Source organism: Uloborus diversus, chromosome 1 (assembly GCF_026930045.1).
Source record: "Uloborus diversus isolate 005 chromosome 1, Udiv.v.3.1, whole genome shotgun sequence".
NCBI classification, from domain to species: domain Eukaryota; kingdom Metazoa; phylum Arthropoda; class Arachnida; order Araneae; family Uloboridae; genus Uloborus; species Uloborus diversus.
In genome coordinates this window covers 131,651,610-131,667,471 of record NC_072731.1, presented here as the reverse complement: position 1 = coordinate 131,667,471, position 15,862 = coordinate 131,651,610, and the positions used below count along the sequence as shown (strand labels likewise).

General features: G+C 30.5%; 1 protein-coding gene across 1 annotated transcript in view; it reads right to left on the bottom strand.

Annotated features, from left to right (window-relative positions):
* Positions 1-15,862, bottom strand: part of LOC129221293 (ras-related GTP-binding protein D-like) — a 58,318-nt gene that overhangs the window by 7,875 nt on the left and 34,581 nt on the right. The window contains exons 5-8 of the mRNA XM_054855755.1: positions 12,417-12,616; positions 12,170-12,284; positions 11,943-12,085; positions 2,558-2,703 (exon numbers count right to left, since the gene is read on the bottom strand). Coding sequence (XP_054711730.1) covers positions 2,558-2,703; positions 11,943-12,085; positions 12,170-12,284; positions 12,417-12,616 — 604 coding nt within the window. The remainder of the gene's footprint in view (positions 1-2,557; positions 2,704-11,942; positions 12,086-12,169; positions 12,285-12,416; positions 12,617-15,862) is intronic.

Here is a 15,862-nt window from a genome sequence, read left to right as displayed (position 1 = left end):
TCATAAAATCTTAAGAAACCCAAGATTAAAAACTGGTGAACAATATTAACTTTTACGCATGGTATTTGCTTAGATCAATTCGGATGCAACTAGATTTGACATTTTTGAGTGGGCGTGGCAAGAAGACGAACTTAGAAGTCCTCTCCTTCTGAAAACAAAAGATAAGAATGGTTGAAAATAATGGTCAATGCAAAATTTTTCAACTCAAAGGAAACGATCACATAATAAATTAAAACGATTGAATTTTTCAAAAGCGTACGCAATCGGATTTTGAAATACAGTAAAACCTGGAAAGTTGACCACCCTTGTAAGTTGACCACCTGTCTAAATTGACCGCTATTTTCAGGCACAGAGAATTAAATCTTATCATATAATTCAACCTCTATAAGTTTACCACCTGCTAAAGTTGACCACTAAAGTAGTGTACCGCAAGTGGTCAACTTACACAGGTTTCACTATACGCAAAAAATTGGGGCTATATAAAAAAAATCGTAAAAACGAATTCCAAATGCCTAAACTTGATGATAATCTGAAAAAACTGCCAAATATGCTGAAGAAACTGCAACATTAAATGCAAAATCGCACTTTTGGCGCAAGTTTGTCCGATTTTGGAGCAGAAAAGTTCATTTAGCAGTTTTTTGGAGCAGTTTGTCGCAACTGGCACATCCCTGCAAACATGATGAATTTAAGCATTTTTGTACATATTTTGTTGTTTTTCCAGATAAAATGTATCGATCAAATGCTTTGCCCCTCCCCTTCAAAACAAAATATTTTGAAGTGACAGGCCTGCAAAAACCCCTCCCTTTATGAAATCCTGGACACGGGCCTGCGCGAAGTAACGAATTATTTTAACAGCCGATAATTTTTTTTTGTCAATTTGAGTTAGGAAATATTGGATTGTTTTCCAAATGACATAACCCATATTGTCCGAAGCAGGAAAAGAGTAGTTCTCTTGGAATCGGCAATTTTTGACGGGTGAGGGGAAAACCAATTAACAGTGATTCTGATACAGAAAGCGATAATGAAACTTTCATTAAAACTGTTACTTTTACAAATGCTTTAGATGGCCTGGAAACTAAAAACATATCTCATGCAGCAGGCTGTAAATGACACAGTATTTTCTTCTTTCCATAATGTGGAAAGAGAACTATTTCGAGTCAAATATTCAGGAAATTATCAAATATCTATTGCACAGTAGTTTAAAATTTCAAATTAACTAGTGTAATAAGTCACGGAATACTGAGTAAAAAGTCTATACTTTCTAATTATGGATATTTTTGAAGTTGCTTATTAGGGCTTTTAGATAAGCTAAGTACAATTTTTTAATTTTTTCCTCACTCCAATTTAACGTATAAAAGTGTCGGTCCTGGGTTAAGTTAAATCAGGGTTCGACTGTATAAAATTTACCATTAAAAGTACAAAGAACATTGTTTCAGATAGGTACGGTTAAAGAAAATTAAATCTTTAATTTCCTGTAGAGGTAAAATGAAATGAAGAAAGTCTACTCTTAAGGCATGACAATGAATACTTGATTGGAACATTCATAAATAAAGAGTTCACAATAAAAGCTATAAAAGTGTTATTTTAAAAGAAATTATGAACTTTTTATACAAAATCATTGGATTTTGTAACTGTGAACAAGTTATGACTTCTACACAGTTCATACATTTGTGGTTAAAAAAATTCCCCGACTTATCCAGGTTTTCCATGTTGTTTTTTTAGAAAATTCCAGGTTACTCACTTCAATCAAAATTAAGTTTGAATAGCAATAGTTTCAAAATAATCAACATTATTTAAAGTGGCCCAATACGTAAGAACTGCAACTTTTCCCCTTAGATTGAAAAAAAAAAAAAAAAAAAAAATCTTGGATTTTTTTTCCATCCAAATTTAATTGTTTTTAAAAACATTTTGTTCAAAATTGTTTTTGTTTGTTTACTACTTGTTGAAAACAAAGTACTTTCAAATTATTTTAGCGTTTCTTCGGTGCCACGCCTCATGCATGTTACGGTTACAAAAACAAAAACTGATGCTTAAAGAGTTAAAATTTTCAATGCTTTTCTACAGCAAGATTTTTTTTTTTTTTTTTTGTCATTTTTATATAATTTTAAGAAAAGATTTGTGATATTCTTGTGGTCTTTTTTGTTACAATTTGTTCTACAGCTTCAATGTTTTGTTAAGAAATAGTTATTTACATTTAAAGCAACTAGACTTTTTTTTGAAAAAGTACTTTCACAACAACATTCCAAATAGAACAACCTGTAGTTTTCTTGAGTTTTATGATACTTTAATGAAATTAGATTTTTTAAAATCTACAAAATACTATCAGTTGCAGATTTTTAATATGTTTGTTCGAAACAGTGTTATAAAACAGAACAATGACGCATAAGGTTCTGATTGTGTAATCTTTTGTCAATTGTCAGACTGAAACAAAATGTTACACTACATCAAAAACATTTAATTTGATACAATAACAAACTTCAGGTACATAACTTTCCAGCTACACTTTTTCAAAGTTTATAAAGTAAAAAAATAAATACAAGACATATGTAACATTTACCTTGTCTATTGAAATTGTCTTCTCTGAGTATACAAACTAAAGCAAGAAACCTGTTGACTTCTCTTAAATAAAGTACAGTATTATTATTTAATTTAATAATATTAGATGATTTGGAATTGAAAGCACTACCTTCATCTTCCTTTAACCTGTAAGAAATTATGTAGTAAAATACAGGGTGAATATGACATAATCTGCCAAATGAAAGGGGGTATTAGAACAGTCAAAGTCAAGCACAGAGAAACCCATGTCTTGTATAATTCCAAACTGTAACCGAGTTAAGGGGTATAGAAGGAAAATAAGAAAAAAGAAAAAAAAAAAAAAAACAAATTTCTTAGATTCCTGAAATTTGAGGGCAATCTATACACAAAATGAGTATATATTTTTGGAAAGAGCAGAAAAATAAACGTCCTATAAAATCACGTTTTCTACATCAAAAAAGATAAATTTTTGAGCGAGCTACGAAACTCGCGAACTACGAAGCCGGCTTTGAAACATTCAAAGTCCAGGATGAAAGTGGTCTGAAAGCAAAAAGGAGGAAATCTAAAGATTCATCTCAAAGACTTGCAGAAAGGAAGATAATTAAAAATGTATCAAAGAAGCATCCAGAGGAGATGACACATAGCAATTCAATAAAAAGGTGTCTGATTTATCAATTTTAAAGACACAATGAAAACTTTCCCATGCTTATTGGCTTCAAATATTTTGAAAAAACTTCTTAAGATTGCACATATTGCTTGGTCTCAAAGCCTAGTATTCTCGCATCTCAAAGATGAGTTAAAGATCACTGAAATTACAATACTAGTTGATAACAAAAATTATAAAAAATCCTCAAAACTTTAGCAGGTTATAAAACTTAAACAGTTTGAAATTTTCTAAAACTATTTTGTATGTTTTCATTAATGCGTAAAAAGAGCACACATGCAAAATTTTACAAAAAAAATTCCAGACTGGGTGTCAAGCCATTGGGAGTTAATTATATACGGTATGAATGAACTAAAATTATGACAGTAAATAAATTACTTCAATAACGAATAAAATGAGTCAAAAAATGGTAGCATATAAAAAATACCTCTAAACGTTCAAAATAATTAAAATATTTTCAGGATGAAAAGGGATTGAAATCTTGAACAAGGCAAGCAATTTTTGATGAGGCACCTGTTTCAAGGTTGGAATGTTTTCAAAACGTAAATTATACATACGGATATTGGGGTGGATGAAATTTGAGGGAGGAAGGAAACAGACTGAAAATATATGAAAAATCCTAATCTTTTCAGATTTAAAATAGTATGGAATTGCTCTGAGGCCTAAAAAAGTGAAACAAAGAGGAAACAACAAAAACAAACAAACTTTACAAAACCATCATAGGAAGCCAACATAGGAAATCTCACCCCTGCGAAGTACTCAAAGTTGAATCGACGCTAAAATCTGTAAAAGGCATTTTCAAAAATAATTGTCTGAGCTGCAATCAGTCAAATCTACTGAAAACTAGTCCATCTCACAAGCATTCAAATGATATCCCAGCAAATCATATTAGGGTTTAAGTGTTGCAGAATTTAAGTCTTGTTTGAAACATTAAAGTCAGCATTTGTCAAAGAGGACTAGTAAACCTGTCAGAGCCCTTTAAGTGCAAGATCTGTCTGATAAATTTTTATTTTTGAACAAAAAGATTTTTATGCATAACTATGATAAGGTGAATATTTTTTTGCTGTATTGTTTGTCAAAATATGGCCAGATGTAAGGGGAAGTCCCACCTTGGAAGGTGCATTTTTTCAGTTTCAGTTTCTTATCGCAAAACCTTTTTACTTGAGAATAAAACTATTCTTTGGTTTATTAAAGATCATAAAATGACCTTTAAAAAGATATTTTTATTTTTACTCTAGCTGTAAGAGGTGCAGAGATTTTTAATTTCTAACTCCCTGAATTTTAGGAAAAATGACTATTTTTCTACATTTTCTGATTTTCTGGTCTCTGCAAAAGTCCTACATATCACATGTTTCAAACAAAAGGCAAAAACTTTCTGCCAAACTTGAACCCCAACATGATTCGCTGTGATATCATTTGAAAGCTAGAGAAGTGAAATAGTTTTTGGTATATTCAGGGTATCTGCTACATTTCAAGTTTTGAAATCCATGACTTTTGCTCGAAACTTTCTATGACGCAGGGGAGGCAATTTTTCCAGAAAAACATTAATTTTTCACAAGAATATCTAAATATATGTTTGGTGAAAATTAAATTTCAACCATTTGATCTATGCTTTGGACATATGTTCATAAAAATTCAAATTAAAGTGAAATGTAACTAGCTCAGCTACTATCATAACTGAAAAACAATTTATGCAACAATGACTAGTGATATACATGAAATAATTAGAGTTCCAACTTATTATTTTTCTATCAAGGGCATACATTTAGAAATCTAAAATTTCTGGAAATAATTTTTTGGATTCCAATAAATAACAAAATTTTTATGTAGGTAAGAATTTACTTTAAAATGAATTTATTACTTTTTCTCAGAAGAATCTGATGTGATACACAATATTTTTTCTATCACTAAAAATACTGAAAAAAAGTTTTAGTTGCAAAACATTTTTCAAAATAAAAGTAACTTCAAACATGCAGCAATAATGAGTTAAAACTACTGGTGAACAGTGAAACATTAAGGCTTGATTTTTTTTCGCATGCATTGTTTAAATAAATATTTTATTTTATAAACAAATACTAAAACTCATTCTATATCTAAAACTTATTTTTTTTAAAGCTAATATTTTTCTAAAACAAAGCTGCGACTGGCTTGTCTGTTTTAGCAACTGACTCGCTGCGAAGAAAGTTTGCGACTAGCAATAATTTAGTAAACACTAAAATTGTGTTTACAATAAATAAAACAAATAATCAGAAAAATTAAAAGATTAAAGTACATAATAATTAACTTACCAGGAATTACCAGATATACTACCGCCAAAGTTTTAGGATAGGCTACAGTATTGAAAAGATTCCCGATTGAAAATTCCCTGATTTCTGTATTTTATCGATGTCCTAAACGTCCTTAATTAATTCTTTAGACCAATTTTATTTTCAAAAATCTTCATTAATTAAAGATTGCTGAAAATTAATGATAATTTTTATGAGTCTCTTGAATCAAAATGGATGCAAATGACTTAAAATTATCGAGTCGAATGAGAGCAGCAAAATTAGAAGTCCACAACTCCTCAACTACACAGTTAGGCATATAACGAGGGTTTAAAATAATGCTAAATACATAATTATTAATGTCCAAATGGTAGAATCATATAGTAAAGAAAAAAGAGAGAGCATTATAGAAGCGGATGCAACTGGATTCCAAAATGTGTGAAAACTTGGGGCTGACCGGTAAAAGCATAAGAAACGGCTAAGATGCATAAATTTTGCACCTAATTTGCAGAATTGGATAAATATGTATGTTCTTCAACCCAAAATCCATGACCAGAAGTCAGTTTCCATGACTTTTGAGAATTTTTCACTGAAAATCATGACTTTCCATAAGTGTGGACACCCTGTACGTTTGAAAGACTGCTGCTCAAATGATTGTTTTTGAAATTGCCGTTTACAGTTTTTTGTGCAAATTCAATATTGAGTACTTAAAATGTTTCAAAACTTGTAGCTTGCTGAAAAATCTGACAATCTTGTTGAATAAAATCTCCTTTTAAAGGGTTTTGTCTGCTTTTTCTGAATATGTAATTATTTTGTATGTAATATTTTTTCAAATTTCAGAAATCAGTATTTTTTTCAGAAATTTGTTTTTTGGCTAACTTTCAGTCATATACCGTAATGGATTGGACAAGTTAATAAGATTTAATGCTCAACTTTGGCTCTTCTATCACCTCCTTTTGTTTAGCAGATTAGGTCAAATTCTCCCTGCATAGACACATATAAAACTATTTTTCATTGGTTATTTTATATTAATTTGGTTTAAAGAGCATAAAAAACAGCAAATAGAAAATTTTAAATTGAGATGTAAGAAACAATTTCGACTAGTTCATTTTGGATACTAGAATTTATGAACAACAGTGCATTAGGAAAATAAAAAGTTGGTGCATAGTGTTTGAATTTTTTGGAAGTTACAGTAACAGATATTAAGCTTACCATCAATGCCAGTAAAAATACTTATGAAATGAAATTCATAACTAAGAATATTACTAGAAATATTACACATAACTGAGATTCCACACAAATACATCAACAGTTCTAATCTTAAAGTTAACAATCGATAATGGAGGACAAATATCATCAAGGTTTAAAACACTTTTGACAGTTTTCTATGTCAAGGAAACATAGCTGCAGCTGTAACTAAGGAAGTCTAAATTCAGTTTTCCTTTCAAACTGTTAGATGGGTCTATGCAGTTATGACTTTGCTCGCAGTGCTAGCTCATAGCGCAAGCTCTCAGAACTGTGATTACTATTAACTTTTCATAAAGCAGTCACAGCCAGTGATTGCTGACATTTTTATAAAACATTTGGTAAGAAATTTAAATTGCAAGTGTTGGAGGCAAGGCGCTCAATAAATAGAAAAATGCATGTTAGGCTAGGTTCATTTTCTGTAAGTGATGAAAACTAAGTATTCAAATCCAGATTCAGATTGATGAAAGGCGGCATTTTAGAATTGTATATGTGTTTCTCAATTTTACATCTTTAAACGAGCAATTATTGTGGGTGTATGGGTATGTATGTATATAAATAAATATGTTTATATTGGGGTTTCCAGTCCCGAAATCCTGATCCCAAATCCCGCAGGATATTTAGCGGGATTTCTAATCCCACAAAGTTTTTCCATGCAAGTGTTTTCCAGCTTTTGCCGCTCATAAAATGACTATTTTCACAAGCATCATCTGAAGTTTGAATCCCCTTCCTTGTATCAAGAAAAGCAAGAAAGTGTTTGTGTCTCATATGACCAATGGTGGATTTACCATTTAAGAAAATAATAAAAATAGAGTACATTTTCCTGAGAATGAATTGGTAATGGTATTCTCCTTCGAGGTTTCAGTTTTCATTCGTACAGCAATTGAGAAAATGCTTAACATTTATAAGCATTTTCGAAAACCATCACTAAAATTTAAAATGTAATAAATTATGCTTTAGAAAAAATAGAGAAAGCGCATTACAGATTCAAAAACCCGTTGGAGATGCCTGAATGCAATATTGGAGCACTTCTGTAAGCTTAAGGAATGCACTCAATATAAATTTAAGTTTCAAAAAGTGCATCCAAAGAAGAAACAATGAAAAACCTGACATATATTCAGCACGACTTTTAAAGGGGTGACAGACACTTGTATGAAACACAGGATGACTGGAATGACAGTGCAGTACGTTAAGCTGCTCATGTTTTTGAATGTATCTTTTAAGTGAGAGGTAAAATTAGCAAAGTTATCCAAAACCTTTTACTTTGACTGTGAGAACAACAAGGGTATTATCAATGCAAGTTAAACTAGAAAAAACAAAACACATATCCAATGGACATCATTTTTGTCCGAGATTTGCAGTTCTTGAGCAAAAACCAAGTATGACAAAAGAAAAATCTAGTTCAGAAGGTGATAAAGTTAATAGCGATCTTTTTCTAAATGTCCACAATTATTTAATTTCAGTAAAACCGACTGCAGTGAAGCCACAACAAGTGTTTTTATTAAGCACATTATTTTTAGAGCAAAAATTCTTTCTCATCCCATTCGAGCAGCACACTCATGCTTACCAAACGATAATTGCAAATTAGGATCTGACTTTGTTGTGCTCTACAAGTGGTGTACGAAATTTCAGGAAGACTATTAATTCAAGTAATGAAAGCAGTCTTTCCTAAAAAGCACAACCTATTCTATTTGACATTAATATTTAAATTTAGAAGTATGAAATAAATCCCGCGGGATTGGCTCCTTTCAATCTCGAAATCCTACGGGACTGAGTTCCATGCGGGATTGGAAACCCTAGTTCATATATTTATTTATATTTCGTATCTCGGAAACGACTCCAACGATCTGGATAAAATTTTGTATTTAATTGTAGTTTTGCATTCTAAGTTCACCTACATCAGTGTTTTTTTCTGTAAAAACATAAATTTTTACATAAACCCGTTTTTTAATGTAAAGTCTGCTTAAGTTAAGCCTTGAAAAAACTATGAATTGACATGTAAGGAAGATATTTTTTCAAAAATAACAATGAAAATTAGTTTAGTCTTGTTTCAAAATTTCAAACTTGCTTAGGGTTGCCAGGCTTGGCTGATATTTGTTACTTTGGCTAATTTCAATCACACTTGGCTAAAAACAAATTTAAAAGTATTTTGAAAGTCGATAAGCGTTTTTTTTCGCGAAGCTATTGTTTGACTGCCTTATTTTATTTACTTATTTTTAGAGATGTACCGAGTACTTGGTAACTACTCGGTACTCGGCCTACTCGGTCAATTTGCCGAGTACTCGGTACTCGCCCAAATTCTGATCAGATACTCGGCCAATACCGAGTAGTTGCAAAAAATTGAATATTGTCCAAGACAGATACTAAAATTTATTAAAAAAAGAGCAAGCATTATATTCTGCAATCATTTACAATTAAAATTTATAAGTCAAATTTAAATTTTGAGAATAATGAAGTTTGTAATGCTTCAATGGAATAAATCTTTATTTTAATGTCTCCAAAGTTAATAAAACTTATTTATTAAAAATTATGCAAAAAAGGAAAGTACAGAAAATATGGAATTTTTATATTAAAAATGGATTTTTGCTTCAACCAAAAATTAGTTATAAAAAATATAAAAATATCTTTGCTTAAAAAATAAAAAGAAATAAAACAACGTTAAAAGTACAGTGCAGGAATACTGCAGACACATGTTTTGGCGTTACAAGGAATTCTTATTTCAATGCACAAAATGGGAACTCGCGGATTTAAAGACAAAACTCGGATTTTTTTTGTCGAATGTTTTTACCTTTTTTAGCTCACGTGTTATGCACTGAAAAATATGTTCCTTGTAATGGGTGGGGGGGGGGGGGGGGAAACAGAAACACGTGTCTGCAGTGTTCCTGCACATTTGTTTTATGTGCTTTTAAAAATTATTTATATTTGGCGGACTAGAACTATAATTGATTGGTATACAGTGAAAATCCTCCAAACGTACACCCCTCAAAGGCAGACACCCCTCTTATGCGGACAATTTTTAATTCCCCAGTTCCAATGCAAATAACAGTCTTAAACCCAATCCTGCGGACACCTCTCTATTGCGGACAAAAAACATTGTCCTGTTAGTGTCCGCATTAGAGGGATTTTACTGTAATTTGTTTTAATTCCAACTTGATTAATCATACCTTTTATTTATTTTTAATTTTTAAAATAATTTTTTTGTAAAATTTTAGACACAAACAAAATTGTTTATATAATGCGTTATTGAATTTCAACAGGAATTTAGTTTTAAAAACTATTATATGGACAAGGAGGTCTATACTACTATTCTAATAAGTTCAAAATTCATCACATGTGTGTCAATGGTTCTTCTTAAAACATAATTGGTAACTCGGCCGAGTAGTGAAAGGCCGAGTACTCGGTAACTCGATACTCGGCCGAGTAGTGAAAGGACGTGTACTCGGTAACTCGATACTCGGCCGAGTAGTGAAAGGACGTGTACTCGGTACTCGGCCAAAGTACTACTCGGTACGTCTCTACTTATTTTCCTTTTTACATTTCAAATAGTTTTATATATTTTTTAAACCAAGCATCTAAATTTTATTACGAAAAAACATGTGCCTTGAGACTGTTTAGAAATTGTTGGGAGTGATTTGGGGATCATCAGTGTTTATGGATAGCATGCTGTATTTAGCATTTTTTACTGTAAAGTAAAAGTACTTATTCCAAATGAAAATCTCGATAGGGATAAAATCTTGAATCTCATCGTATGGAAGAAGTATTAGGTTCAGAACCGATTTCACCAATAGTAAAATTGGCTCCAAGTTCAAAATCTAAAAATTAATGATAGAAAAATTGTATAATGTAAACAAAAATGTAACAGATAGCTTAAAGCAAAGTGTTGATTTAATTATATTCATAATCTTCTTTATTTCGTACTTTTCATAATCTTCTTTATTTCCTACTTTAGTGTTATAAGTAGGTTGTGGCAAATTTTCAATTCTAGCAATTTTTTTCATTTATTGTTGCCATGTTTGGTCTAAGAAACTACTTTTTTGGCGATGCTGTAAGTTAAATATTTATATGATACCAGCTCAGAGCTTCCCTAGGTGGAAGTCTGTGGGGGAGGGAAGGCCTGTATTTAGAAGTGGGCTTCTTATAGCTGAAATGATTATAATGCTGATGAAGTGTTTACATGTATCTCTTATATGCCTTGTTTCTCGGAAGCAGATCCAACAATTGGCATGTTAATGTTTCGCTTTATAAGTATATTTAAAATAGTACTTTAAACCTTAGAAAAATACGATTTTGGGGGAAAAAAATCTTTTAAAGCAGAGCGATGCTTGGTCCTCCAGGTACTACTACAATGAACTATAATATTGTAGATATAGCAAATGTAGCTAAATGCTTTAGTTAACCCTGACACAGAGAAAATAAATTAACTGGAAACTTTTTTAAAGCTATTTTTCGTCTTCTTTATGAAAATTACTACAGAGAATAGCTGTGAATTATATGTTTAAAAAGCTCTACATTCATCTTTCCACTATTAGGAAAAAAAAAAAAAAAAAACTAGAAATGCCTAATAGTTGAATGAAGTCCTATTTTATTGAAGCAAATAGAATTATTATAAAGCAATTGTAAGTTTTCTATTTTGGCCAATTTGATTAAAAATCAGCCTAAATACGTAAAATTGAAGAAATTTTATATGATAAATAGGTTTGATAAGAGGCAACTTTCCCACATATAGGCGAGTTTCTTCAATTATCTCAAAAACTAATTTCTGCAGACACTGCCGCTTACCTTCCCACAGTACAATACTAATAGAGAAATTCAGTTCTATACAAGTCAATTATTTTAATATCAATGGCGTCAGAGTTTTTTAATGAATCTGCTTAATTTCACTAACAAATATTTCAAATTGCTCTACTTGAGTAGTTAGGTCAGTTATGTTTTTCAACACTTTCAAGTTTTACACTACCATCAAGAATGTAAGAAAATGAACACATACTCCAAACATAAAAATAACAAATGTAAAAGAAAGGCAATGTACAAAAAAGAAAATGTAAAGATAAAAACAAAAGGGTAAATCGATGCTGAAAAGATTACAAATAAATTTATCACATATACATGCATAAAATTAAATAACCAACCAGAACAAACTTATTTTTTAAAATCCAATTGCTAAAGCAATTAAAAAAAATTTTTCTTGCTTTAAGTGAACTACTTAGAAAAAAGGAAAAAAATAAAAGACATACCCATATATACAAGAGATGTCTATAACGACATCAATCATATCACAACACAATTCATAGGACTGCATATCTACTGGCGTGCTGTCAGTTGCAATATATATTTTACTAATTACATCAAATAGAAAAGCTTTCTCAATTGCAGAATTCTACAAAATGATAGAAAAAATTAAGGTCATTTAGAAGTCTATTAAAAATACACATAATACAAAAAATATATAATCAATACTCACAGTTATAAAAATATTTAATAGATTTTCTAAAGCTGGTAGTTGAGGTATAAGCTTCTGAACAACTTTACTAAAAGCTTCAAATATAGAGTGATCATATATACTTGTGAGATAAAAACTGGAAAAATAAATTTAAACTGAAAGTGAGCCAGAATAATTTAGCAAAAATGCAAAAGCATACATGATAAAATGCAACATTTACTTGGCTGATATTAACATAAGCAATCCAAGAAAAAAGCATAAAGCGAACCTCAAATTGACATTTTCTAAACCAGCATCCAGGAGGTCATCATTTGCTCTTTGATGAATATCTCTTTGTGTCTCAATTTTATGATCATCTGTAAGACCATCAACTTTATGAATGAACACTTCAAATTTTATTTCCGAGTTCACTTTTTGAGCTCTGGCGACAGTCATTTTTAATTTATCTAATGCTTCCATATATTCATCCTGTAAATTAAAAAATGATTAGTTGTTTTTACAGTGAAGGGACTAGTAAATTCAAACATTAAAAAATACATAAGCTACAATTAAGATTTTAACATTTTATTGTCAGCAAAAATAGTTTTCGAACAGGCTATTCTTTAAAGACTATTTGGATGCACCTAAGCTCAAATCTAAGGAGTGGACATAACCATGTCTGTGAAGTCGAAGTCAGACTGATTTTGCGGTAAAGGAGTTGGAGTGGAGAGTCCAAGACTTTAAAATCGGTCAGTCACTTCCCCTCCAAGTTTGACTAATTTTGGGGTAAAGGAGTCTGAGCAGGGTTGGCAAACCATGGGAAAAAATGAGTTTTTTTTCGCCTGGCAAAAATAGGTTTTTGCCAAAGTGGCAAAAATAGGAATCCCGTTAACAATTTTACGACACATTTTTAAAAAGTTGCATGTGAATAAAAAGCATGAAAAATGCTTTGATAAAGTATTTATTTCATTAGTTTGCTGGTTTAAAATAAATTTATTCGCTTTAAGAGTTAAATATTTACAACATTTTTGTTTTAATCTTTTACACGTTACTAACAAAATTTACAATTTGTATCCGAAAATATTTGTTAGCTTACAAGGTAAAGGTAATTAGTTCGTTTATTACATAGCAATTATCACAAAAAATTTCCATGTTTTTTTAAATTGTACCTGTTAAATCAATATTCAACAGTGAAATAATTGAGATAAATGAAAATTAAAACATATTTCCCTAAATAAAAAGTCACTTAAATATCAGTCTATAACATCTTTGAAAACCTATTTGTTGTTCCAGCAAGGTCGTAGAAGGATAGTAATTGACAAATGGTTTCTGATTTTTGATTCTACAAAAGAAAAATTTGAGAAATATCTTTCTGATGCAGCTGTACTCGAAGTAAGCATCTGCAGAGCTGCAACTAGTTTGCAGAAACCTTTGGATACTACACCTTACTTTGAACCCACAGGGGTAACTTCTTACTGATAGTGGGTGGGGGATAAATGACTTTTTCATCTTCTGTAGCATGAGCTAATAGTGCTAAGAAGTAGAGTTAATGTAAAATAATTATATAAAAATAAAGAGTATGATTCCCCCCCCCCCACTCAAATCTATCCATTTTCTCAGTAAAAGAGAAAACTGCATCATTTCTTTAGAGAGAGAAAGAGTTAATATTTTCCTATATGATTCAACTGCTCTCTGTCAAAACAAAATAGGACCGGGAATTAATGTCATAAATTGTCTCTTGGAGACTTTTTCCTGTTGGCACCAAGAAAACGATGTATGACGACATGTCATACGTCGTTCTTAGAGATGCTTTTTTGGCGCCAACAGTAAAAGTTCAGATAAAAATACATGAATCAAAACACTTCAGAACACAATATACGTTAAAACAACATGAAACCACGGCAAAAAAACAACGCAAATATACGCTTCAAAAATACCAGAAACTAGAACGTTTTTGCACACAAAGAAGAAACACCAGAAGTTATTCGAAATGCTTAAATTAACAAATTACTAAAAAAAAAAAAATTATGTACCAATAGAAATAAAAACTTTTTCCCAACATGCATTTCATCGAACAAAAACTTTTCTCATTACTCTTAATTAAGAGCAAAGGGTTCAAATTGCAATGCTTTAAGCGGAAAATATCTCTAAAACCAATCACAAACATAAAAACATCAGAAAGTAAATTATGAACAGAAATGCTACTAAATTAGGAAATACTGTAAGTCTACTTCTTGCATTTTTAATACTATTTCAGTCAAAAAAAAAAAAAAAAAAAAAAAAAAAAAAAAAATGCAAAGTTACTTTAATTTTGATGTATGAAAAGTAGAAATGTTTTGAAAGAACATCCCAAACATAAACAATAGAAAAATACCATACATTAATTTGTTATACACAAATGCTTTCAAAACAACCAAAAATATCAACTATATTTTACAAAAAATAACAGCTTTATATTTTTATAAAATGCTAGAGTCAACTTATTTTCAGTTATTCAGTACCTAAAGGACACGTTTATGGAAATGAAAACATTTTAAAAATATGCCTTGAAATGCTTAAATCAATCACAAAAAATTCAAGAATTTTTATGAATAATTCTTGATACTGATGAGAATTAACTTTTGGAACATAACAACCACACTAGTTTTGTTAAACAAATTTATATGCACTAAAAATAAGGTTAATTACAAAAGAACACTCAAGATTTTGTAAAAATATCGAGAATTTCGAAAGCGATAATTTTTTTTCTTTATTTGAATTCTAAAAAAGAACTTGCCTTTTCATTGCCTAAATCCGCACACTCAGCCTGAAACAACTAATTAAGAAGGATCTAACGTCAAGAACGAAAACACAACAACATATTGCAATTGACAATGGCGCATTGCAGAGACACACCCACATGTTTGATTTTTCGTTTAATTCACGGTCTAGTTTGACTTTTCTAAACTGACTTTTTCTAATACTGACATATCAAAACACAACTACTGAGTTTGAAAAAGTCCAAATTAGGCTTTCCTAAGAGGTACATTGCACAAAACAAAAATAATAATAAACACTCTCAAACGTGCACAGGATTAACAAGTTTGAACAGATCTATGTTGCCATCGGGTAGCCAGACATAGGTTAGTATAGCCAGGGATGCCATGTTTAAAAAAATTATCATATTGTTGGCAATTTTTGTAACATGCTAAAATTCGAATCTCGCCAAAGGGGGGGGGGGGAAGATATATCACATCTGTATCGCGAAAATATGTTTCTGTCAGTTTTTGTCGAAATTATATGGCACAGCAGAGCTTTAAAATTACAATGTATTTTTTTTTCAATTTAATAATTAGTTTAATTAATAATAAAATTGATACTTAAAATATTTCTTCAGTGTTACATATTACTTACATCACAACTTTTTACAACTGTATTTGTAATTGGGTTTTTACCAGAGTTGGGCAAATTTTAATTGCATTGACAATTAAAGATTAACAATTGATTAATTGGTAAACGTGACCACAACAACTAACAATTGATCAATTGTAATTGTGGAAAATTACAATTAACAATTAATTGTTAATTGCAGTTTTCTACAGTTAACAATTAATGAATTATTAGTCGTAGTTTACCACAATTAACAATTAATTGTTAATTGTAGTTTACTACAATTAATAATTGTTAATTGTAGTTTACTACAATTAACAATTGTTAATTGTTCTGTGAATTTGAATTAAAACTAACTCATAAAAA